The following is a 27,771-nucleotide window of genomic DNA, read 5'->3' as shown; positions in this document are numbered from 1 at the left end:
GAATGCAACTATTTAATCGGAAATAGCTTGAAACTCATCATGGTTGTCAGTCTTCAAACTCTCTGGTCAAGCTTCAACAATGACTTGGCTGGCTAATCTGGGTCAGTTAGAAGGCAGAGTGGGGGGAAGCATTGGGAAAGAAGCCTAAAGTTACAAATCAAAACAAAAATAATGTCAATAGGATTTACTCTTCTTGACTGGGCATGAAAAAGAGGAGGGAGGTCCCTAGTCATCAAGTTAAGATTAGGTTCCCTTGGAAACAGGCTACTTTAGGAAATGTGGGCCAGCATGAATATGGCTCAAATGTATGAAGGTCCATAGAAAATTAGTAACAAAGCAAGCTTGTCATTTTTTTTGACTGACTGATCTAGTGTTTTGGTGCTTCTTGGTTTATACTTTACAGGAAACATAAAAAGAAAGAGAACTCTCTCTTTCTCCTTGACTTTGAAGACTATACCATTCATTTGCAATAAAAATTTTAAAACTTGGTCTTCCCTACCATGGTCCATTTCAGATGACTTTCTTACTTGGAAGCTTGAGAAATGCTTTCCTCCATACAGCTTCATATTAATGCTAATGAGAGTAATGCCAGTGAATGGTGAGAACAGATTCTTTGTTCATAATGTACCAGCTTTTGTTAAAGGATACTTTGGTTCAAATTGTACCTAAAGTTTTAATTGAGTGTGGCGGTCATGCCCAGTAGCATAAGAAAGTAATGAATATAATGCTGTGCTAGGTCTTTCAGAACTGCCATACCTTCAAGAGCTTCCAGCCACACCCCAAGTATCATTTGAATAGTAAATCTCTATTCAAATGGATGGCACCCTAGGTATCAGTACAGTATAAACATCATTGTTGACAGCTGTCCAAGGATGCCAATTAAATTGTGATTGTCCTGATCATTATAGTTTCCTCTAAACGCTATGGATTAGGAGGTGGCATTCAATTTCACAAAAGCACTTTCAAGAAATATAATAAGGTAGTCTTCAAATACTTAGCAACATGAAATCCAGGGTTGGAGGGTGCAATGTTCCAAGAACTGCAGGAAAGTTTTATTTCACACTTGTGAATAACTGTAACTAGATTACCCTGCATCATTAAATAGAAAGGTTTGAACCAGATGTGCATCTTAGCTTGTTTTTCAAGATGCTATAAAGCTTTGTATGGAATCTGTTCCCTGTCAATTAAGTCCATGTGGTTTAGATTGGAATGAGGAAGGATGATTTACTAGATTCTACAGTACTTTAGATGAGGCAGAGTTCACAGAGTTTGACATACATGGCAGCCAGTTGGAAATTTATACAGAGAGAGCACATCAGCTGAATGCCATGTTGTATAATATAAAGCAGATCAACAGCCAACCATATGGAATTCAGAGAGAAGCACAAAATTAGAAAACACATTTCTTAGCTTGCCAAAAATACAGGGGTGGGATAAAAACTGGGAATCAGATCATTGCCCCTCAGTAATGTGCACTTATAACTGGATAATGAAAATCATGGAAGTTTCTTCTACTTACCCATAATTCCACAAGAGAAAAGAGTGGGCCCTTGACTCATCTTCTTTGGAGTGTGCTGAAAACAACCAGAAAAATTATTCACTGATGATTTAGGAATTATACTAAAGTCTAGGGCTATATTAAAAGAACTGGGTGCAGGAGAGTATATGTTAGTGTCTGGTGAACAAGCTAAGCCAAAGATGACAGTGCTAAACTTCAATATAGGAGGCAGTTCCATCCTTAAATTGTTCCTGCAATGCTCCCATTCATGTGAATAGGTTCTCTTTTAAATCCATTTATAGTGCTCTGTTGTGGAACCAGAGTCAAGAAAGGATCAAGTAGTAATTTTATTAATGTAACAATATAAGAAGTTCAGCTGGAATTTAATTTTTTTTTTTTACTCTTATTCAAATCTCACAAGACCACATGTTAACAATATGTTAAAGTGACCTCCAGTGCTACAAATTTTCCAAGACAAGCTTAGACATTCTATATTGTTCATGGAAATGCCAATATAGTTAAACTTATTCAGGAATTCTAATTCAGCAATTTCTCACTTGTGTTTTCCCTGGAAGTTCCCTTTCTTTAAGAATGGTGACTTTCAGGTCAGCAACTGGGTAGTTTGAAACATTTTCCAACAGGCTTTTGAATGCTACCACTTTTATGTCAAAGTGTATCTGTTTATTGGTGTTTATAAATGTATTTGTCCTATGTAGTTCACAAAAGGAACTGCTGATGAATGATTGCATATTTTTCATTGGAAACAGAGTACAACTGCACTAATTTCTCAGATATTACTTAAAATTAACCATACTTCTGATGAACATATACTTTAGTTATTTAAATAGAAACTTTGACTGTTGTGCATTTGATATACACATAGAAAACAATAATGGGAATAACATATGGAAAGTGTGTGCAGTAATTTTAAAAACAGGAGAGAAAATGAAAATGGCAACAGAAACACATAAAAGATACAATGGAAAAAGGAGTACAGATGAAACAGGAAAGGACCAGAAAACTGAAGAAATGGTGGGAAAAGCACTGTGAATACTGGAGCACCAAAAGTAACAATTTGAAGAAAGAACTCAAAGGACCATGGAAGATTCAGAGAAAAAACCTTCAAGAATATCCTGAGTATTCAGAGAAATATTCAACAATCTGAAGAAAGAACCCAGAAGAACACTCAAGTAGTGAAGAGATATTAGTGGGTCTATCAAAAATTAATTTAAAATAACAAACAAGAAATTATAAAAATCAAAGAGAGCAAAAAGATAACACACATTTAGATCTTCAGACTGAAAAGTCAGAACAAATAATTTAAATCCTAGAAACTCAACATAGATCTAATAAGCTGCATTTTAAAAGAATCTCAGGGGATTTTGGGAGGCCAAATTTGGAAAAATACTTTCATTATTTACTTCAGAATTATTTGAAGGTAGATGAAGATTTTCCTGACATTGACCCATTTTTTAGATTGAATTCAAAATTTGCATTTAATAATAAGCTACCTTAAGGTATACTGGTTCAATTTACCTACAAAAAATCACAAGACACAATACTAAGGAACCAAAGGGAATCACCACTCAAGGTTGCAGGAAAAGAAGTCAGATATTTCAGGATTTACCAACAAGTCTGTTAATAAAAAGAAAGGCTTCGACTTTTTGCGACAGATTTTACAAAAGAAAGAAATAAAATATCATGGAAAATACCATTTGCAATAGAGGTATGTTTACTACCAAAAGGAAGAAAAATAATCACAACACAGAAACAAGCCAAGCAATTGGCTGAGAAACTACAAGTGAAGGACTTACATAGAAAAACAGAAGGAGAATTTCCAAGTAATTCAAAGCAATCTGTTAGTAGTTCAAAGTAAAGTTCACAGACCAAAATCTCCAAAGAAGAAACAAGTATAGAAAAGGATTAAGCTGCACATGGCAACAAAATCAGGGCAAAAATTGATAAATTAAAAATGGTATCAATAAATATAAGTGGACTGAATTTTCCTTAAAAGTACACAAAAACTCTCAATCAACTGAAAAAAACAGAACACTGATATATTATATCTACAAGAAGCACATATAAAGAAGACGTACTAACATATTTTAAACAATAAAAAATTAGGCAAAGTATCTTGCTTCAGCACAAAATAAGTAACCATTTACATAAACAACTCACAACTAGAAGCATTGGAAGAATTAAGAGACTCAGATGGAAGATACCTAATTTTAAAAATGAAACTCCCAGAAGGCAAAATATGCACATTTATTATAGGGATGCCAGTCCCCATGAGAGGGCAGGGGATCCCCCAATTTGGCGGACTCCTGTCCACCACCCACCAGATGGCCAGTGGAGGGGAAACCATGCCTCCAAGAGCAGCCACCCCTCTCCCTCCCCTCCTGCAAGACTGAATGGACCTTTCAGCTGATTTGCCGGAGCACATGTTCCTGTAGATCAGCTGGAGGGGCCCTTTAAATCTTGCAGGACGGAGAGAGTAGGGCAGCTCCAACTCCAGCAGCACGTTCACACATTGGAGTATGAATTCTGTTTGGTGTACATTTACACCATGCCCCATTAAGAGTGTCCAATTAAGTGAAGGACAGAAAGAACCGACTCTTTGTTTTAACAGAGAAACAAAACAATAAACAGATTGGTTGGCTCCATGGTGCCTACAAGTACTGCACTTCATGGATCCTCTAACCAAAAGATCCCCAAACATAGCTTATAGCAGGGGTGTCAAACATATGACCCAGGCCCCCGGAGGGTTCCTATCAGGTCCCTGAGCAACTCACTGCTGTCTACTTCCTTCTCCTTCTCTCTTGCTTCCTTCTGCATTACAACTCGTTTAGCCAGGCTTGCTCAACTGCACAGGAGCTATAGAGCAAAGCTCCTCCCTTGGGGAGGAAATGGGGAAAGGAGAGCTAGCTTTGTCAGGCTCTCTCAATTGCACAGCAGAACTACTGAGCCAAGCTACTTTTCCTTCTGTTGGCTGAGGCTCAACAAGCCAGTGAGGTGGATTTGGCTGAGTGTGTGTGTCTGTGTTCTTTAAAAAGTTTATATCTCGCCTACCTGGCATTATATTTTATGACACACATGGCCCGTCCCAACAAGGTGATGATCTGGCCCTCATAACAAATGAGTTCGACACCCCTGGCTTATAGTCTCCCCTTTGCTCTTTGGTTTCTGACAACATTTCTCACTTACACCAGCAATGTGATTAGACGAAAGCAGAAGACAGCTAAAGATGCAGGGATAGAATACACTTATATGAGATCATGCTCCCATCCAATACATGAAGAAATATAATGCTTTACCATAAACATGTAACTATAAATAAAATAGTTTATGTAACTATAAATGTAATATAAAATAGGCACATTTCTATAAATTTAACACCTACAAATAAAGCACTTCTATATTTTTAAATATTACAGTATCCCACCAAAAACACAAATGATATAAATGCCTTTCACATTATTATGAAAACAGTCTCCATCTCCCCACCTTAAAACAACCCATCATTTTGCAGAAGACATGGAAGCATTTATGCATGTATTTACAAAAGTCTGTATGAAAATTTTGAGATACAAAAAGAAAGTAGAATATAATTAGAATGAAGCTTTCTTGAGCAACTGGTCACTTCTTTTAAGAAACTATCTCAACAATTATCAAGTAGAGGTATTTACATATAAAATAAGGTACTGCTTATTTTGGTGGGTTTTTTTGACTATTTCTTGTGTTTATTTATTTTGCACACTTACAGAGTTGTATTCTATGGGTCTACTCAGTTAAATGCAGAAGGCATTCCTCTGTTGGAAGGTTCTGCATGTAGCTGAGGAGGTGGTAGGATATAACCTATAAAATTAATCATGGGAGGGAAACAGAAGCAGTCAACAAGCACCATCATACATTAAACAATTACTTACAAAGCAAAGACCACATATGAGAAAAATGAAACAAAAAAAGAGGAAGTTAGAATAATATTTTGAAGCTACATTTGTACCCATGTTAACTGCAATTACTATTTCACAAGGGATCAGCAGTAATTCTAAAAGTAGGAAGTAAAAAAGTGGATTCGTTTTGACCACAGTTACAGTAACCAGATAAGAGGAATTTCTCTATCCCCACTCAAGTTTGATTCAGGATCTCTCAGGGAAGACAGAAAAACAATTCTTCACTGATTTTAATGTGCTTTACTAACATCCTCTGAGATTATGAAAAAAACCCAATAATCATAAGTAACACAATTTAATATTATGGAATGTAAACACATACAAGACACTTATTCGCTGTCTCACATCTGTGTCAAAGTAAGCTCCAATTCTACATTTGGGTTGCAATCAAACACACTAAATCACAGGTGTCAAGTTCATTGGTCATGAGAGCCAAATCTGACATAAATGAAACCTTGCCAAGCGATGTGGGGCTGAGTCATGTGCTTACCCATTCAAGATTAGGTAGCAGAGATATAAACTTTATAATGGACTCAGACAGACACAATTAAATATTTTTTTTAAAAAAACTTAAAATAAAACATCCTTAAAACATCAGCACTCATTGGTCATTTGTATTTCTCCCATGGGATCTGGGGAATTGGGCAAAGGAAGCTCTGGCTCTTTACTTCCTTTCCCAGGGGACCAGAAGGGGTAGGAGCCTGAATCAATGGAGAAAATAGAAGTTTTGTTCTATAGCTCCTGTGTGTGATTGAGCAAGCCTTGCAAAGCAAGCTGTAATGCAGAAGGAAGCAAAAGAGAGGGAGAAGGAAGTATATGACAGTCAGTTGCTCAGGGGCCTGATAAGATCCCTCTTGGGGGGGGGGGGCCTGATTCGGCCCCCAGGCCGCATGTTTGACACCCCACTACATAATGCATTTCTACTCCATTTTCAGTGCATTTTCCAACTGGATTTTGCCAGTTCACATAGTAAAATCCAGCTGGAAAATGAAAGTGCATTATTTAGTGTGTGTGATCACAGCCTTGGAATACAATAGGAAAGCCACATCACTTATGCAATTAATATATTTTCAATTCTGTTTGCATGATTTCCCATCAGAATTCAAAATATTCTGCCAAGCACCATGATGGCAAAAAAGATAATAATAATGATGAGCGAAAACCAAGAAAATAGATTTGAACTGAATATGCCACAAAATGACTGGGATTAGAAATTATGGATTGGAATGGAAACATCAGTTCTCTATAGATCCTGTTGCCTAAATGTTTTGCAACTTCTGTACCAATGAAAAATAGAAAATAAAGATGTTTGAAAGCAGTTACTGGCATGTGTATTATGCACATCACTGAATATACAGCCCAATGGAGATGTGATACATGAGACATAGTTTCCTACCTCTTCACTCATTTAAATAGAGCCCTCCACTGCCAAGTATGCAATATTAAGCATGTCTGTGCAGCACCTACATGAGCTATTGTTCCTTGGCATTTTAATTGTGACTGTTCAGGTGAAGGACCCAGTTTAAACAAGACGTGAAACACATGCTGTGCCAGACACTTTAGTTCTTCTTGCTCAGTCATCAAGTTTAAATCAGTGATGGACACAGTCTCACTGGGTGGGAGGGGGGGGATCAATGAAGAACCACTTGTTTTACCTCAAGTGAGGAGACAGCCCTGCAATTTGAAAAATATCAACATCTCATAACATAAACTAAGCTGTCAATGTGAAATGAACTCTTACCAGCTCAGCCCTGTATGTTAGGGAATCAGCACCTTTGTTTTCCAGAGTTGTAGCTAAGATCATCACCATGGTAACCACGTCAAGCATTGGGGTCCATTCCAGTAGAGGTAAAGGTCACAATCAGCCATATTAGGCACAGCCTGTGATTCAGTGCATTTTCCAGAAGAAAGGCTAAACAGAACCAATTCCCATCTGTTTTATAAAATGGACTGTTTGACAAAAATTGCTTCAAAACGTTCACCCTCTGGAAAACAAAACAAAAAGGTGAAACATGAATAGATTGTAAATTGCTTTCACAAATCACTATATAAAATGTAAACCGTGCAAACAGATTTCTATTATCTCCCACAATAAATACTACACTTTCTCATATACCTAGGAGCAACAGAATAGTAAAAATAAATAAAGTTTAAAGTATACCCAAGCCCTTTCCTTTTTATATTAATTGCACAGTTACAAAATGAGAACTTACAGAGAAGGCCACTGTAAACTGGTGACAGCTGAGAAAAGAGGGTGCAAGAAGACGTCTGCTAAAAGAACAGGAGAGAATGTGTAGCCATTTATGGGGACCCTCTGACTTCCGATTTCCTCTAAGTCAACCCGAGCTCTACTCTAAATTCTCATGCAAGGGAATTGCTTTAAATGGAATGGAATATCTTACTGAAATAACTTCTCCCCAAAGAAATTAGGTTCTAAAATATTGGGAGGCCAATTCATTGTATAGCTGCCAACTTCTGAACTGTGCGGAATTTTAAATGCTAGCTAAACACAGGCAACAAGATGCACACGTTTCAGCATCAGGAAGATTTCTGTTTATTTCTCTATCTGAAACAGTGGCTCAATGCCACAATGTACTTACAAAAATAGTTAATCCAGACCTGATAGTGATAGAGATTTCTCTGGAATGAAACAAAAGATTCACTAAAAAACTAAAGATATGCCTTGTAATTCAGAATGCTGTTAGTATATAACCCAACCTTATTTATCTGAATCTCTAGGCAGCCTTCAAAACATTTCAGATAAAAGTTCAAAACAACTGGGAGATATTTACATTAGCTACATGGGAAGTCAGATAGCTAAGACAGATTTTTTGTTTCCTTCTGGCAGTCCTTGCAGCAAAAAAAGTGACAGACTAAAGTTAGGATCTCATAAGAAATTTTTTCCCCCAAAGTAAAGTCTATAAGTTTATAATCCTACTTCAACCTTTTAGTGTCTTTTTTGTTATTGCTTTAAAAAGGAAAGAAAAATCAAGAACAGTAAGACACTTTAAGATAATGCCCTAATGTGCAATTAAAAGCAACTTGTTCCGTGAAAGACCAATGATTTAGAATAAACTGATAAGCATTAAAATTCACTAAGAGCCAGTATTGATTCCTTTGTTAGCTTGCAAATCATATTTCTTCTTTGCTTAGATCTGAGCTTGCAAGCGGACAGTACTGCAAATGTTCACTTAAAGGCCAGCTGGCTAGTAAAGAAAAATTATCTGCTATTGTTTTGTCAGAGCAAGGTTCATCCAGAGTGCAAAAACCACAGAAGGAAGAAAATCGATACATTTTTCAGAAGATTTACTGTTGAAAAAAGGAAGTGTGATGCAGTCTGGATATTTCTGTATGTCATACTGGTTGATTTCAAGTATGGTTTGCTGGAAGCTCCCCATTAATCTCTGCACAAAGTAATGATCTTTGGGATACCATGGAAGCTACAAGCACAGCAAATGAGACAAGACAAGACTAACATCCTCATTCCTAAAAATTATGCATTGCTATGGGCACACAGAGCAGCAAATCTGACTTAGCTACCCAACTATCTTGCATGAGGCAAACCAGGCAAGCTCATTTATCAGGATGACAATCCCATTCGACCATGCTATCACCAAAAATTAAGGCAGCATGTGCCACAGTGGCTCTTTTACAGTGAGCGAGAACACAAACACCATGTGCCTGACTTTTGTACTGGGCTGATTTTTCAAGTACTGGTGGTAAGACTGGGGGGGGGGGGGTGTTGAGATTGTCCATTTGCAAACAAATGTCCGGTGGCCAGTATCTCCTACAGCAAGCCAGAGGGGATGAGAAAGTGACCTTTCTGAGTTCTCTGTCTTGACCTCATCCCTGCAGGCTAAAGCTGCTAAGCTAGTGACCCCAAAGAGTCCTGGCCCTTGACATCTGACCACTAAACTAGAGTTACTGATTGGTGAGCTCACAAAAGCAGAAATATGCACAAACTAGAATTACTGGGGCAGTGACCTTCCAGTGGCCTCTCCCATGACATTTTATCAGCAAGTTAAAGGGTCCTTAGTCATTCAGCTCCAAAAGAGTCCACAACATCAGTCTTGTCAGTCACAGGAATGGACTGAGTCATGCCATGCAAGCCTGTACCTTGACATCAGAACTGTCAGCTGGCAATGCTGAGGTAGAGAAGACCCCAATCCACATCATCTGCCACTAAACAGCATACAAGCAGATACTATATATACCAATGTATATATACAGATACTAATGTAAAAGACCTTGCAAGTGATTATGACCAAGCAAACTGCTTAACAGGTGTGGCAGGTGCAAAGGGGAGGGGAGTGATAACACACAAAGAGAGGGAGGCAGTCTCTTTCTTCATACAGATGTCCTTACCACACACACACCCTTCTTCTGTTGTACCAATCTTTCCATCTGTTGATGGAAAGAATCCATCAAAGAAAAGCTAAGTAAAGAGATGTTGCTTGAGCAATGGGAAGCTTCATAGGAGTTCTAAGTCCTCCTACCAGGAAGTGAAGCAGCAACAACACCTCAACTAAGAGAATTATTTAAGTCAGTTGTTCCAGAGGGTAGTCATGCTAGTCTGTATGCAGCTAAACAGAGTGAAAATCCAGACACCTTAAAAACCAACAAACTTTATCCAGCCTAAGCTTTGTAACTCAGAGCTCACTTCACCAGATGCATGGTGTACATTCTACTGTATGTAACCCCAAGGGCTTTTTTTGTAGCAGGAACTCCTTTGCTTATTAGGCCACACACCCCTGATGTAGCCAATACTCCTGGAGCTTCCAGTAGGCCCTGTACTAAGAGCCCTGTAAGCTCTTGGAGGATTGGCTACACCAGGGGTGTGTGACCTAATATACAAAGGAGTTCCTACTACAAAAAAAGCCCTGGTAACCCCTAAAAGGCAGCATTTAATACAACTAACTCTACTATCTATCTCAGGTATTTCCTGCATTAAGCTCTGGAAATGTTGGAGAGTCATTTGCTTACACTAATAAAACAAAGCAGGAGACAAGTGAACCTTTAAGACCAACTAAGTTTTATTCAGAATGTAAGCTTTTGTATGCTCTAAGCAGACTTCATCAGACAAAATGGGAATGCAAGCCATCTTTAAATATAGAGAAAGTGGGCAGTGAGTTGGTATGTAGAGTCATGGGAATGTTTTTAGCAGATTAAAAAAAGCTTAAATTCTGAATAAAACTTAGTTGGTCTTAAAGGTGCAACCATCTACTGCTTTGTTCTATTGCTTCAGACCAACACGGTTGCTCACTTGGAACTAATAAAACAATAAGAATTTTAGGAAACACTCTTTACACTGTTAATAATTAAATACCCTAAGCAAGAAATGTACAACTAAGAAATTTTGTAATGGATATTTAAATTAAAGGTTTATTTATTTTTTATTTATTTATTTAGAATTTATATCCCGCCCTTCCCACAAGTGGCTCAGGGCGGCTTCCAACAGTAAATAAAAAATTAAACAATATTTAAATATGAAAGAATTAAAAATTTAAAACAGATAAAACCTTAAAAATTAATAAATATTCTAAATATAAAAGAGGAAAACTGGCAAGTTGCATTAAATTCTCAAGCTAGGTATAAGCTAGCCGGAAGAGGGTCGTCTTACAGGCCCTGCGGAACTGAACAAGGTCCCGCAGGGCCCTCACCTCCTCCGGCAGCTGATTCCACCATGTAGGGGCCATAACAGAGAAGGCCCTTTCTCTGGTGGCTTTCAAGCGGGCTTCTTTTGGCCCAGGGATAGTAAGGAGATTTTGTGTTTCCGACCTCAGTACTCTCTGGGGAACGTGTGGGGAGAGACGGTCCTTCAGGTAGACAGGTCCCAAGCCATATAGGGCTTTAAAGGTAATAACCAGCACCTTGTACCGGACTCGGTATATCACTGGAAGCCAGTGCAGGGTCCGAAGACCTGGCTGAATGTGTCCCCACTTTGGGAGACCCAGTAACAGCCGGGCCGCGGCATTCTGCACCAGCTGCAATTTCCGGGTTCGGGACAAGGGCAGCCCCATGTAGAGGGTATTACAGTAGTCCAACCTCGAGGTGACCGTGGCATGGATCACTGTTGCTAGGTCGTCGCGCTCCAGGAAGGGGGCCAACTGTCTTGCCCGCCTAAGATGAAAGAATGCGGACTTGGCAGCGGCTGCTATCTGAGCCTCCATCTTTAAGGAAGGCTCCAATAGCACCCCCAAGCTCCTGACCCTGTCCGCCGCTATCAGCAGGGCACCGTCAAAGGCTGGTAGGGGGATTCCCCCTCCCAGGCCGTGGCGACCCAAGCAAAGGACCTCTGTCTTCGCAGGATTAAGCTTCAGCCCGCTTATGAAGCAATTAATATGATTGGCTCAAGACTTGCAGATTCAGATGGGGGTAGCCATGTTGGTTTGAAGCTGAAGAACAAAATTTGAGTTTTATTCTCAGTATAAGTTTTCATGTGAATGCACAAGCGTTCATGGACACAAAAGTTTATACTCAGAATAAACTTTTTTGGTCGTAAAGGTGTCACTGGACTCAAACTTTGTTCTACATTCAAAGCAGATGAATGACATACAGAGTGAGCCTTTTTATTTCTTCTTCTTTGGGCAACATCTCATTTTCCACAGGATTCAATTTATTTGCTACTAATTAACAGCACCTAATGATATAGTATTTTCAAATAAAGAGATAGATCTATAAAAAGTTTTTTTTTTTAATTGTGACAGTAAAAACACAATGCATATGATGCAACTAAAGTTAAAAAGAACAAAGGCTGGGTGCAGAGGGGCAGCTTGGAGTGGCAGCCTCCCATTGCAGAAGAAAGCCAGCATAGAGGAAAGCACCTTGGGGGCAGTCAGACAGTGTGTGCCCTGCTGTCAGGAGAGGGATAGACTGCACAACCTGGAAGAGCGTTCACACCACTCAAGCGCATAAGAGACGCTTCCCTGGCTGGGAAAGGCAACAGGGAAGTGCTTCAGACATTTGCTGTTGCTTACTACCTGGTAGCTTTCTGAAAGTGACAGAGTGATGGTGGAGGACAAGGTAAGGGTGGGAGTGAGGCAGGGTCCAGATGTGCGTGTTTGAATGTGCCATTTAAATCCAGACACGGAAAGTTCCTGTGTTGGCCCAAATTGGCCATCTAAATTCAGCCAAAGCAGCCTAATACTAAGTCTCCTTGGATTAGGGCTGCCCACTCCAGGTTGGGAAATAACTGGAGGTTTTTGGAGCAGAACTTGGAGAGGGTAGGGTTTGGGGAGGGGAGTGACTTCACAGGGGTATTACATCATAGAGTTCACCTTCCAAAGTGAATAGCAGGGGAATGGATCTCTGTTACCTGGAGATCAGTTGTAATTCCAGGAGATCTCCAGCCACCACCTGGAGGTTAGCAACCCTACCTTTAGTTATCAAGCCAGCCTCTGTTTGGACTTTCTGCTTAGCAGCAGCTTTCCAAAATTACAGGCAAAGCTACCTCTAGATAACTCACTGAAAATGTCAAGACAGTGTGCGTTTGCAATAAAAAAGGCCAATGCCATGCTGGGAATTATTAGGAAGGGAATTGAAAACAAATCAGCCAGTATCATAATGCCCCTGTATAAATCGATGGTGCAGTCTCATTTGGAGTACTGTGTGCAGTTCTGGTCGCCGCACCTCAAAAAGGATATTATAGCATGGGAGAAAGTCCAGAAAAGGGCAACTAGAATGATTAAAGGGCTGGAACACTTTCCCTATGAAGAAAGGTTGAAACGCTTAGGGCTCTTTAGCTTGGAGAAACGTCGACTGTGGGGTGACATGATAGAGGTTTACAAGATAATGCATGGGATGGAGAAAGTAGAGAAAGAAATACTTTTCTCCCTTTCTCACAATACAAGAACTCGTGGTTATTCGATGAAATTGCTGAGCAGACAGGTTAAAATGGATAAAAGGAAGTACTTCTTCACCCAAAGGGTGATTAACATGTGGAATTCACTGCCACAGGAGGTGGTGGCGGCCACAAGGATAGCCACCTTCAAGAGGGGGTTAGATAAAAATATGGAGCAGAGGACCATCAGTGGCTATTAGCCACAGTGTGTATATGTATGTGTGCGTGTGTGTGTGTATATATATATATAATTTTTTTTGGCCACTGTGTGACACAGAGTGTTGGACTGGATGGGCCATTGGCCTGATCTAACATGGCTTCTCTTATGTTCTAAATCAAGCACAGATATCCTCTAAATTTGAGGTATCAGCAATTAAATTTAGGATCTTCTGCTTAAACAGCATGGTCTAATGACCATTTCAAAAGAGCTATTTGCAGTGTAATCCTAAACAGACTTAAACCCTTCTGTGTAGGGAAGTCAACAGGATTGTAGTGTTTAGGACAGCATTATTACTCTATTTACAGACCATCATTAAACTGTGCACTAAATTGAAATGCAGAAAAGTAGCACAGTACCTAGAAAATTCCCCTCTAGACTATTATACTGTTAAGTCAGAATTATCTGGAATCAGAGCATTATTTCTCCGCAGATAATTATTTTTCCCTAAGGTAATGATTAATGCTTTTGCAAGAAACCCAAGAGACCTCATAACAATGATTTTGCAAGTACAGGCAAAATACTCCTCCTTGAAAGGACATCCTGTTGCGTAGAGCAAGTCTTCCAACACAAACCTATGTAACTATGTGGGGAGAGTATAATAAGAAGGAAAACAATGTTCTGTTTCTACAAACTTACAGTGTTGTTCTACTTAGTATATCAGCCATTTTACCTATCAAGAAGAGCAAACCAAAGATCTGGCTTTTCTGTTTTTATAATTACACAATGAAAAAGGATTCCAACTCCTTTGCCTCCACCCAAAAGTGATTTGTAGTTCCTTACAAGTTTTTTATAGGATCTTTTCTATGAAAAAAAGACTTTCTGTTTGGAGCATTCTTAAGACCACAGTCCAAAGCTTATGCCACTTTGCTTTAAGTCAACAAAGCAAAGTAATTATGAACAGAGAATTCTACTCAGAGTTTAAGAGTATCACTCTGGCTTGGATCGAACGGAGGAGTTCCAAGGATAGAAGCACCTTCAGGTAGAGAAAAAGGTACTTTTCTCCCTTTCTCACAATAAAAGAACTCATGGACACTCAATGGAATTGCTGAGCAGTTGGGTTAGAGCAGATAAAAGGAAGTACTTCTTCACCCAAAGAGTGATTAAGAGAGTTTATGGACTCGCTGAGCCATGGTTCTCCAACATATGCACAAAAATATTTAAAGCCACATACCCATCACTCTCACATTTCACAACTGTAATGGGAACCAACTCTGAAACACCAGTATACCCATGACGATCCCAGTTGCCAGGGAAGTCAGTACTTAACAGTCATAAACTATACACCCTTTAGACCAGGGGTGCTGAATGTCTGGCCCATGAGCCAGAATTGGCCTGCCCAGGGCTTTAATCAGGCCCTCAGGGCTTTTTCTCCCCCTTCCTCCCCCTCCTGTCCTCACCATTTGCAGCTCTGAGGCTGACAAAGTTCCTTGTTCTTTCAGTTCCCTGCCATTCCTGCCTTGTCTTTGTAGGCTGCGGCACAGACAAAGCGGGAAGGAAAACATGGAACAGACTCTTCAACAAAGCTGTGGGGAGAACGTGGAGTGGATTTTCCATTAAAGTCTCTGTGTCCAGATAGATATGGCCCAGGGATCTTGATAGAAGATCCATTCCATGTTTTCCTTGCAGCTCTGTCTGTGCTGCAATGTGTTTCAATGGAGTGAAAATCAGTTCCTTTCTGTGTTCCTATATAGACAGCTGAAGCTAAGGCTTCCTGGGGACTGTCTCCATTTCCCCCTCAGTTGGAGGAAAGAGACCACACACAAGTCTCCCTCCCCACTATTTAAAGAACCCCCCAACAGCTGATTGGCAGGGGTCTTTAAACGGGGGGGGGGGAGCAGAACGGCTGCTTCTGTCACTTCTCCACGTAGCAGGAGGTGGCAGAAGCAGCCCCACCTTCCCCCTTTTTAAAGACCCCTTCATGGTGGAACAGGTACAGAGGGCACTGGTGGGGCGGCGGCCTGAGATGGCAAGAACCCCAGCGCCACCCCTGACTCCAAAATAAACCTAATTGCAAAACATATCTAAATACTCTTTCAGATCACTAAAAGTAAATGGGAGCTGAGGAGGTGACCTGCCTGTGAGAGTTGTGCTAAAACTTAGTGCGACTCGTGGGAGGGTCTCCATGAGGAAGGGGGTCCATTTTGCACCAGTTCAACACCCACCATTTTAGATGCCTTAGAGAAGAGAGGCACAGCTGCTGCCATCACTGTCGTGGTCACCAGCATGGCGCCTGCTCTCTGTCTCACCTCCCGAGGCTCGCCCAGCCAACTTTCCCCTGCACACCCTCCTTGTGGCACAGCATGTTGCTGAACTTGCTGCCTTCCAGTCTGCCTTCAACTCAATACTAGCGCCGGCAGCAGCACCCAGCCGCCAGTCCAAGGGACATAGGAGGGAGAAAGCAGCCGGGTGATCTGCCTGGTGGTGCGTCTAAAAAAACGGGCAGATTGCGTCAGGTATCAGCAAAGAGTAGTAGCAGGCAACACTGCTGCTCTGTTTGCTGCCTGCTGCTAATTGGCACAGCATGCACAAAAAGAAAGATGCTGAGGAGGTGGGATCAGGCAGTGCCTCCTTGCACGCGCATACAGCGGTGCTCTCAGCCTCACGTGCATGCGTTTTTTGGAATCGGCCTGTGCCTGGCTGGCCTGGTCAGAGGAAGGTGTCGGGTATGGGGGGTTGGCTGGTGTCACAGTACATCAACATCTCATAGTACCTTCAGGAAGTGTTCACAGTACCCCAGGGTACCACAGAAACCTGGTTGGGAATCACTGATCTAGACAAATGTCAACTCTTACTGCACTATCATAACTCTAGTGCAGCAAGCAGTGGCTAGAGGTGTGCAAATGTGTGGTGTGTGTCTGTGTGCGTGTATCAGTATATTTTATTAGTATTTTCTAATATTCCCAAATCCAAATATCATACTATTAGGAAAATAATCAGGATTGCTGAATGCGGACTGTCCCCATAGGGTATAATGGAGAAGGGAATTAGACTTTAAATGCTTGCTGCAGTGCAGCTCCCTGAGTGAACCCAAAAGGAAATTAAACTTTAAATGCTTGCTCAGTTCTCTTGTACAGTCACACTGCTGCTGCAATGCAACTCATCAAGTAAACTGAGCAAGCATTTAAAGTTTAAATACTTGCTCAGTTCACTCAGGGACAGCTCAGCGAGTGAACTAGAAAGGCATTTAAGCAGTTTCTTTAAATGCCTTCTAGCCATGCCCAAATAAAAGCCAACTAATATCAGCTTTTATTCAGGTGGGGCTATTTCAGTAGCCATGTACAGATCTCTGATCTGTATTCAGCTGAATAAATATCCCAAAATACCAGCGTGTATGAGCTCAGTGTGTGTATACACACACACACAAACCTCTAGTAGTGGTTTTGTTATCACAGCTACCTGGGGATCTGAGGGGACAAGAGTTGATACCTTTGTTCCTGCCTCATTATTTTAGCCTAGATCAGTGCAGGGTAAATTTTACTGCACTCATAAAAGATCTGGGCACTCCCAACATCATCTTTTCAAGAGAACAAACAATATCCTCTATTCCACTTTGGACCAAGTACAATCAGTACTGTGATCAAGACCCAACACTGATTTTGCTTGGCCTCCATCTTCAGTAGAGGAACAAGAGGCCTTCAGACAGGTCATTAATAGACTGCTACACAAGTTGGCAGCACTTTATCAGCTGTACCTGTGTAACTTTCTTCTAAAACAACTTCATGCAAATTTCAGCTTTACATGTATAAATAATCAATGCCTGTATAAAGTATATTTAGTATAATTTGGTATAAAGTATATTTAGTATACAGTGCCTGTATAAAGTACAATCAGTGCTTTACTGCTCATACAACTGCCACAGCTGCAAATTAATTTTTCCAGAGTTTTTCTTCAAAATATGATTTGTTATCTGAAATCTGAGACAAAAGCAAGCCCTCTTGGCTCATCATATTCTAAATCTTCCCTCTTAGGCAAACTCAATGATGTACTTCAATTTTTCATATCAGTTATGCCTTCCCAAAATATCTCCAGATGAATATTTTCAAAAATCCATCACACAGCTTCTACTCTTGCATAGCAACAGCATTGTACAGATGGCTATCACAAACACTGGAAGGAATACTCATAAAGCAAACTCAGTACATGGAAATTGGAAACTTTTAGCAAATAATTGTTTTTCCAAATTCATGAAAACTCCCACACTAAACCAAGGCATTCATAGACTTTATAAAGTTGTTAAAAAAAATAAAGTACCACAAGTTAACAGTAGATCTGCTGCCTAGAACAATATTATATACCTCCTTAGGTCAAAAGCCAAGGCACTGACTATTTTGCTAAAAGCCTATTTTGGTATACAGCCATTTACTGTAATTTGGATGGACAACAACAACCCAAAAAGGAGGGGCTGTGGCTCAGTGGTAGAGCATCTTTCTTGGCAGCAGAAAGTCCCAGGTTCAATCCCTCACATTTCCAGTTAAAAGATCTGGCAGTAGGTGATGTGAAAGACCTCTGCCTGAGACCCTGAGAGTCACTGCCAGTCTAAGTAGACAATAATGATTTTGATGAAACAAATGGATTTTAATGCCCAAGATACAAATATAACATTTCTTTATTATCAATAACCATGAAATCACGAACAGAGATACAGCCAAGGCTTTTTTTTTTTTAAGCAGGAACACAATTCCGGCTGGGTTGGTGTCAGGGGTGTGTGTCCTAATATGCAAATGAGTTCCTGCTGGGCTTTTGATACAAAAAAGCCCTGTGTAAAACAATGGTGATGCCAGGGGTGTGTCCTAATATGCAAATGAGTTCCTGCTGGGCTCTTTATACTCAAAAAAGCCGTGGTTACATCCTTCTAAACCCACTGAAGTCAATGGTCTTATAAGTGTGTAATTCTATTCAGAATTGTACTGTAAGATCTGAGTGCCTTTCTACAGGAATATGTAATTTACCAGAGATATAGGAGTGATCCTACAGCAATTCATCTGCCGTGTGGACTTTATCAAGTCAAACTATCATCAGAGAAGTTCAATTAAGGATAAAATTCTGGCAAAAGACCTGGGGTTTCCAAATGCATCTTTTAGCCACATAGCCAGGTCTATTCTTGGCTCATTAGATTCAGCATTCCAAATAATATTAATCCTTGTGTTTCAATAACACTGTGCAAAACTATACTGTTATCACCATACTGCCACTGGTGGCCTGCTCTGCCAGGTCTCAAGTGGCTGTAGGGGAAGGATTCCTGGTGAAAACAAGGATATTACAATAGCAGTGGAAGTGCAAACTGCTACTTGTCCTATCAAATCTATGGCAGATAAACAGGGAACAGTAAACTCATAATCTCCCATTAAAAACAAACCATTTCCATTCTCTGTAGATCTGCAGACAGATGCTAAAATTAGGAGCAGCCCTCCAGCTCACGACACATTCCCAATGTGACCATCAATGGTGAACAAGTTGCTTAACTTGAATAGCTGCTTCCTCAAGGACAAGACTCTAAACTAAATTAATCTTTCGGCAGTGAGCATTAAGTTGATTGCTCAAGAGACAATATCTTCTTTCCATTAGGCGAGGGAGGTCATTGATTTCACCCTTCCAGCTCTCCAGGTACAGATATGAGGAAATGGATGGGGGGGGGGGGAACAGGTCTAGTAACTAAGGCCATAACATCAGCTAAACTCCAGAAAAAGTTACAGATGCTGCCTTATGGAAAAGATATGTTTCAGGCCAAAGTACCAGGTTACAAACTGCCTGATATTTGTTTTATACAAAGAAAAGTATTAAGCTTGATGCCTTCACAGTGAGGAGGAACTGAATTTCAAATCAGAATCCTAGAATGAGGACAATGGAAGCAATTTTCACAGCCCCCATCAAGGCTTCCAATAATAAGGAAGCTGCAGCATTATCAATCCTTACAGCCTCTTACTATGGCAAGACGTGACTGGTCAGTTAGAAGATATTTATACTTACTAGTGTCAATGCACTGCTGAGCAGCTGTTCCTCCCACTGCTCCTCAGCCTTGCCGGTCACTCTATGAGTCCCTTGCCCTTCTCTGGATGCATTTATTTATTTATATGGATGGAAGGGAATAAAATACTGCCAAACTCTGACTTGGGATTTCTGACATAGTCAGTTACCACCAGTAACTATCCAACCTAAGCACAGATGCACTCTTATAAGTCCATGGACTTCAACCAACTCAGAAGGATGACACTCGGCCTTGGGTAGAACTTGGCCTAGGAATGCAGTGCAAATGTGCATTTGGAGTGTGGAGTCTTCCTTCTTTTCAGCCACACTTCTGCTGAGGGTGTATAAGGCAAAATATGTTGTGAATTAATTACTGGCAAAATGTGATAACCCCACAATATGCATCCATTGCTATCCATTGCTAGCCGCCCTGAGCCATTCGTGGGAAGGGCGGGATATAAATCCCAAATAAATAAATAAATAAATAAATAATTGTTCGTAGGATTACATGGAATGCTAATACATCAATTACCAATAAATGCTCACAACACCATTAGTGACACAACTCTCCTTAATCATTTCTGTACCAGTATGTGAATCCAACTCTAATTTTTTACTAATGTCTTCATCAGTTATTTATTTCACAAAATTTATACCCTGCCTTTCTGCCTTTATAAGGGTAACCAAAGCTGATGATCCAGTGCAATTTCAAAGCCAGATCATACATCCAATTTCATTTTTTAAAACTGTAAGGAGCAGAAAGGGTTCTTCCCTTCATACTTCTTACCTGTGTCTCTGGTTATACTTGTTGTTCTTAACCACCAAAGAATGCCAAGGCCATGACACAGAATCAGGCAATAACAAACCACCTCTGAACATCTCTTGCCTTAGAAATCCTAGGGGGTTGCCAAAAGCCCATTGTGACCTGACAGCAACAACAACAAAAACAGCATAGCAACCTGCTCAGTAGAAAGACTTACCATCCCTTGCGGGACTGGAAATGGGACATTGGGCTGGATTAGAACCTGGAAGAGCATCATACTAAAAATAAAAAAGCTATTGTAGCTTTTTTTAAATTGATATGGTATTTCTGCAGAGAGCCACCATGGAGGTAACTAACATTCCAGCCTTGAAAATATCATTCACACTCTAGAGACAGGAGGAACTTTAAGAGTTCAAGCATCTAGTAGGCTCAGGCTCTTAATTCTGAAACATTTTTTTGAAAAAGTGCTAAGTAATTCTGAGCATATGCAAAATTCTGTCTGTCTAAATTGGAGAGTGCAATCCTAAAAAGAATTATACCTTTCTAAATCCACTGGTATCTCACAAAGGAAGCTCTCACTCTCAAAACCCTGAAAGTCTTTTTGATCTTTAAGGTGCTTCTGGACTTGAATCTTGCCTAAATCCACTGATTTTAATGGACTTAGAAGGATGTAACTCTCCTTAGGGCCACACTGATGGACCTCCTGATGGCACCTGGTTTTTTTTGGACAGAGTGTTGGAGTGGATGGGCCTTTGGCCTGATCCAACATGGCTTCTCTTATGTTCTTACAAGTTAAAAAACCACAGCCAGTTGATTAAAGAAATGAGTGGTTATTTTAAAGTGAGTCAAGCTCCAGAACCTTTAAATTTTATTGTGCTCTTGGTTTTTAACCCCCCCCCCCCACAAAAAAACCTTGCTTCTAGGCTCCATTGTTCAAACTCCCTGTGAGAATTCTGCTGAACTCTAAGATTTAACAAACTTTCTAATATTCTCCCCCACAAAATATGGGGGAAAAAACAAAATATATGAACATTAACATATGAACATATGAAGCTGCCTTATACTGAATCAGACCTTTGGTCCATCAAAGTCAGTATTGTCTTCTCAGACTGGCAGCGGCTCTCCAGGGTCTCAAGCTGAGGTTTTTCACACCTATTTGCCTGGACCCTTTTTTGGAGATGCCAGGGATTGAACCTGGGACCTTCTGCTTCCCAAGCAGATGCTCTACCACTGAGCCACCGTCCTTAAAGCAGACAGATGGAACTCTTCATCATGCATGGGGGCTACATAGGAGAAAGTAATTTTAAAAGTATAATGGGAGTAAGGTTTTATTATGACAACTCTAATTCAACAAGCATTTTAAGGTAGATGCTGAGCTGATATAATTTAGTGCACCTTCCAATGATGTCAGGAGTTTGTGGCATATGCAAATGAGTTATACAAATGAGTTGTGCTAATGAGTTCCAGCACCTCTTTTTCTACAAAATGACCCCTGAATAGGAAAGATTTGGATTGGGAAGTAGCTCTTGAAAAAGAGGAGAGAGGAACAAAGAAAAGAAAGAAAAAGAGTTAGGAGGAGACTGATGGGTTTGTACAACAACAAAGTGTGTACACCACTGCTCATGCAGAATTCCACTCTGGCATGACAACAGCCACTATTGCAATAACACCCTTTTGTGCATGTAAACAAAGAACTGCCAGAGAAAACTGCAGCCTTAGTCATTGCCTTACATGGAATTCTGGGGTATGGTCAGGTTTGGCTCTCCTTTTCCATAAGCAAGTTCCCTTTATGTGCCTTCATGTATAGCAGCATAAATCCAGTCCATTAATTCTGCCTCTTGTTATGCTGTCTCATATGAGTTCCAAAAAGAGAAGTATTAGTACAAACAGAGCTGAGCAGCAGCAAACTTAAATACTGACCTCCCACTCACCTAACAGATTTTTTTGAGGGGGGAAGTGTTAGAAATTAACTACCATTATGGAGGGAATCTGAACAACACTAGAAAGCGTGAGAGGAGATGAGCGATGAAAGGCAGAATGAAAGTTATAAATAGCAAGCCGTATTTCTGCCTTCTCTGAGTAATGGCACACATTTACTGAAAGCACACACTATCTCTGGAGTTCTGAGCAGTTGTCCACAGAAAGAGATTCTTGCAACAGCAGAGATATTAAAGGCTGCTGTGAAAAATCAGCTCTCCAGGAGACCAAGCCAAGTATTTCAGTTACCATGATAAATAATGACAGACAGTTCTAATAATAATGATAACTAAAGGAATAAAGCTGTGATTAATGCTGTATTTTGAATAATTCTAGCGCTTTGGTAATGGCTCAGAGGAATCAAGAAGGAATTGTTCCCATGGGGTAGGTAACATGAGAACAAGCACATTCATGCTCTCATTAAAAAGGTGAACTTATTTTATTCACTATGCAGTTGGCATAAGCTGCAGCCCTGAACCTATTCTCAGTTTGCACGTTACTTATACCTTCTTAATGAAGCTGACAGTGGGGAAATGCATGCCTTGTGAAGCTAATAGTGTGGAAGTTCATGCAGTAGTACAACTATATGGAATGGTATGTGTATTCCAGCACTACACACAATTGTAGTAAGATGGTTCCCAAGTTTGCTCTACTATTCATGCTCTCAGAAAATACATGATTTGTGGGAGCAAGATACCCCAAAAGTTATGCAGGCTAGGCACACATAAATAAGCATCTGTTTTGGTTTCAACATGTAGAAGTGAGCAGATGTTGTCATGTCCCAATTTATTAACATCCATACCAGAAAGTTCAGTATGATAATGGATACATCAAATACTCAGGGTCATGCACTTGGAGGATTCTGATACATAAATGAAGGCATACTGGACGTCACAGTCTGCATCTCTTATGACTTTTGTCCATGCTGGTTCCATTGTCTCCAGCCTAACATTTCTGGCGGTCAAAGAGGAACCCTCATTTCTTCTTCAACAGCTGTACATCTGGTTGGATCCTCCAACCCATTGTCTCACATTGTATCTACTTTTTCAGAAAATCTAATACCATAATTCCAATCTTTCTTTGCAAAATGGCTGGAATGAAAGATTATACAAAATACCAGACAAAATTTAGCCTGAAATATGAAATAAATATTTCCTAATGATGGATGATCCAAAACTACTGCAGGTTCAGCTTAATTAGTACAAGTTTGGCAGACTAAACATCAAGCATATACCGCCCTGAAGCATTTAAGATTTCATACTTTCCTCAGATTCATTAAATACACTGCAGTCTGTTCCTTCAAGATGGTCTCTACGTGTGCTGGCTGCAAAGGAATCAGTGCTGACGTCACTGGTTGAGCTATGAATATGTAGGAGGGAGGCAAGCAATGCTCTTCCCATTTCATGTACTTGTTGGAGCAAAAGCAATCTGCATTCACTCTACTCAGTTAAGGAAGATTTGCAAGTTTTTGAGAGGCTTATTGCTAAAAGAGCACCATGCATTAAAACAAAGACTGCACAGAGGCAACTTAACTTCATATTTTGCATCACTTATTCTATTTCTGCTAGTCAAGAGAAGGAACAGAGGACCTATGCAAGGCACTGAAGTCCTGCCCCTTGACCACGAAAACTACTACTGAAGTTTTTTATACATCTTGTAAAACATAGTCTGATACCTTTAAATCTTTCTTTACTGCTTTGAAAAAAAGAAAGCAAGCTCAGGTTTTTGAGATTCTAATTTCCACAACCCAAACAAAATTCTGACTTTGTCTGGTTTTCTGCATTTTTATGCTATTATAGATTATATATAGACCAGCCCAGAGCATTCTCTTCCACCAAGAGGACTATAATGAGAACAAATTATGGGTAGGTTTATTTATTTACTACATTTATATTGTGCTTTTCTCCACTATGGGGATCCAAAGTGGCTCTCTTCTTCTCCATTTTCTATTCACAACAACCCTGGGAAGCAGGTTAGGCTGAGAGTATGTGACTCGCCCAAGATCACCCATCAAAATTCCATGGCAGAGCAGGGATTTGAACCTGAGTATCTAGCCTAACACTTTAACCACTGCACCATGCTGGCTCCCTAGAACAATAGTGTATCTTAGAGATAGTGACAGTGAAGAGAAACACAAGGGGAGACACAAGAAGCTTGGTTTAGTGCAAACATCTTTTCTTTGCATTCCTGCTTGCACAAGAGCTCCAGGTTGAGCAGAAATTTGTACTGAATCCAATGCATTATTTTTAAATCACATCAATTTACATCCTTATCAGCCCTTCACAAGATTAAACAAATCTGCCTTTAAATGCAATCATTAAATGAATAGGAATAGCAGAATAAAGAAAAAATCACTGAGCTAAAGGGCAGTATCCACTAGAATGTTGTGCAGAAGTCTCATTTAAAAAAAAGTATCATCCAGTCATTTCAATGGGATCTAGACAGGCAAAATTCTTTGTGAACTGGATCTGCATTGTACAGCATACCGTGCAGAGTTATACATTTCTTAGCTGACTGAATTCAATGGACTTGGAAGGATGAAACTCTAAGTAGGACTGCACCATTTCAAAGATTCCTAATAGTTTAACCACTAAAATAAAATATCATTTGGGTAACAACATGATACAAAGAAAAATACAGAGAGAGCAAAGCATAGTACACAACCAATGCTCAAAAGTGAATAATTTTATACGCTCCAAACAAATGAGCTACTTTACACACTAAAGAAAGAGACAGAATGTCTTTATTCAACTTTCCTTCCAGACCTTTAATTTGGTGGTCAGCAAGTCCCTCAAAACATAATACTGTTAATCTTGTTTACCCATTGTCAAAACTTGTTGGGGTCATCTTTGATACTTTGCAGGAAGGCAAAGGGATAAATCTTCAGGTGTTATTATTTTCCCCACATGCAGAATTAGATGTGATATGGCAGCACATTTTTCCTCTCTTTCCATTACTTCCTGCTTCTCAAAACAAAGAGTCGTATTTATTATACAAAATGGAGCTGCTCCACCTAGTGAAGTACTGCCAAGGCTTTAACAACAGGCCTTCACATAAATATCCCCTTGTGGCCTGTGATACATACAGCTGTATTTTTAAAACCAGTTGCCTTATAGGCTCCTCGAGGCTGGAGAGCTACTAAATTACTTTACAGTTTGAGACATTGCCTCTCCTACTTATTTATGAAGTAATGTATTATTATTAAAAAACCTGGTAACTATTATCATTCATCACTCCTCTGTTCTTCCCCTCATTTCCTATATGAATTTTTATGTCTATTTAGCTCTTTGTTTCCTCATCTCCTTGACATCTCCTTTTCTTGTTCTGGGTAACTTCTGCCTCAGTTGCTTCCTCTCTGAGCTACAGTCTCCTCATTCCTGCTCCTGATGCACATTCCCGTGTACTTCTGCATAAGCAAACTCCATCTTCTCTCTCTTTCCTATTCTTCTCTCATAAACATCTCTGTTTTCCATACTCCCTTTCTACTCATGACCAACCAACCTTGTTTAGTAGGTAGAGTACTGAAGAACAAAGCAGGCCTCTATTCATTGTCCTCTCAGCCATAGATCTTTTGTGGTGCAAGAAAGCAAAACACCTCTCCTCTATGTGAATGCTTAGAGGAGGACATTAGAGAAGATGAAAGCCGGTCTATTAGTAAGCATAGTGTTTTGAAAACTAGAATCACTTCCATGAATTTACATCATCCTATAACTGCATTACTGTATCCTAGCCTAGCCCTGCATATGGTGTCCCCCCCCCCAAAAAAAACCCAATGTTCTTAGATTAGCAAGTAAAATTCCAACACTGTCAAAACTGATAGAAGATCAAGTTAAATTTAGACATTGACATTTTGCGCTATTATCACCATGATAATTTCTTCTGAAGTTATCCTTTACAATATGAAACTCCACCCTCAAAATCACATCTGTAATTTCTTTTAGGAGCAGCTTTGTCTAAAATTTGTACCCCAAAGGGACCATATGTAAATCTTTGGTTTGGATCAAATTATTCTTTTCTATTGAGATGAATCAAATTACTTCCTTCTGATAAATTTGCTGTCAATGGAGAAAGAAGAAATTTCTGTCCATTGGAAGAGCTATTTCTTGCACCACAAAAGGAAGTTAGAGGATCCAGCCCTTTCCATTTTCTTCATAGATTCACAGGCCTCAACAAATAAATACATACTAGGTGGTCAAAGAAAATTTGATTTTAGGATATATTTAAATAATTGAACTATAGTGAACTTCACAAGACACTCTCCACCCCATCACCACCAGTGATATCACTTTGTCTTGGTTTCTGTAGCTGCCTTCCGCATTTGATGGCTTCCTGGGCAGGCATGTAGTAGTTAAAGTAAATCAATCTACAACATCAATGTGTAGAAAGTATCTTTTGAATTAAAAGTACATTTTAATGGTTCCAAATCAGGGGGAGTCTGCTGAGAAAGAAGCCACTCTTCATATGCAACTCTCATTGCATATGAGAGATGAAACAAAACTGAACTGGCTAAAAGAAATTCTTTTCTGTATGGATGAGTAACAGCAGTAGGTGGTGGCCCATGTGTACATTTTATGTTCCTATACCAGATTCTCTGCATTAAAACAGAATCTCCACCATCTTGGCTTTTCGAAGTTTAATGTATCTCAAACAGGAATGAGCAAGATGCCAAGTTTTCTCAGGAAGAGGCTCACCTATAGCTGGGTCTCTGGGGATACAGAGAGCTAGTATACACTGTGTGCCAGTACATGAATGAGTAAACAGTCCTGTATACCTTGGCATGCAGACTGTCCAGTAAATAATGAAAAGTGGTGTACAGATTACAATGAGCAGTTTCTATACAGTTGGCTGGTATATTAATAAGCCATGTCAGCAGCTTCCTGTGTTCCAAAGTAGGAGCAGCAAAAAGGATGTTATGAGTACTGGGAGTATCTAGGGAACAAACACTACCTTTTTTCTTCCTGGACACCCTCGTGACCACTGCAGTCAGATAGCTGTACTCATTTCACAACCCATGTGACACTCTATCAGTGTATGAACTGGCAGGGAGCCAGTGTGGGCTGAAGAACAGGTCTGGTGTTGAGTGATAGGAAGAAAAGGGGAAAACCTCAAAACCTGGTATGGAAAAGAGCCTCAAGATGACAACTCACCATAGCTTAAAATGAGAAACTGTTAAATCCCTATGCTACATTCTACACATGTACTATTTGTGTACACAAATTCACTAGTAACCCAATTTTTCTACCTCCAAGTTAGAATACAAATGAACTATTTACAGACAGAAAGCGCCATACCAGTAGGGCACCTGAATATTGCTCAACTGGCAATTGAAGGGAAAGGCAGAGGTTTCGATGGGCTGCTTCTGCACCTTTTGATTCCTGCAGATCACATAGGGACAACATATAATAGATCTGCTTACAGCACTCCTAGTTTTAAATATACTGTACTGTGTTTTATGTTTTGTTAACCACATTAGGTTTTTTTTAAAAAAGAATAAAAATGTAGAAATATATGCAAATTTTATGCTGCATGGAACTAGCTATGCAAGAAATGCCCACA

At 39.9% G+C, this 27,771-nt stretch overlaps 1 protein-coding gene across 1 annotated transcript in view; it reads right to left on the bottom strand.

Moving 5' to 3' along the window:
* FAM53B (family with sequence similarity 53 member B) overlaps nt 1-27,771 on the bottom strand; it is a 158,038-nt gene that overhangs the window by 109,356 nt on the left and 20,911 nt on the right. The window contains exons 3-4 of the mRNA XM_060241449.1: nt 7,193-7,436; nt 1,520-1,574 (exon numbers count right to left, since the gene is read on the bottom strand). Coding sequence (XP_060097432.1) covers nt 1,520-1,574; nt 7,193-7,279 — 142 coding nt within the window. The 5' untranslated portion in view covers nt 7,280-7,436. The remainder of the gene's footprint in view (nt 1-1,519; nt 1,575-7,192; nt 7,437-27,771) is intronic.

Source organism: Heteronotia binoei, chromosome 6, assembly GCF_032191835.1.
Source record: "Heteronotia binoei isolate CCM8104 ecotype False Entrance Well chromosome 6, APGP_CSIRO_Hbin_v1, whole genome shotgun sequence".
Taxonomy (NCBI): Eukaryota; Metazoa; Chordata; class Lepidosauria; order Squamata; family Gekkonidae; genus Heteronotia; species Heteronotia binoei.
This window is presented reverse-complemented; position numbering and strand designations above follow the sequence as displayed.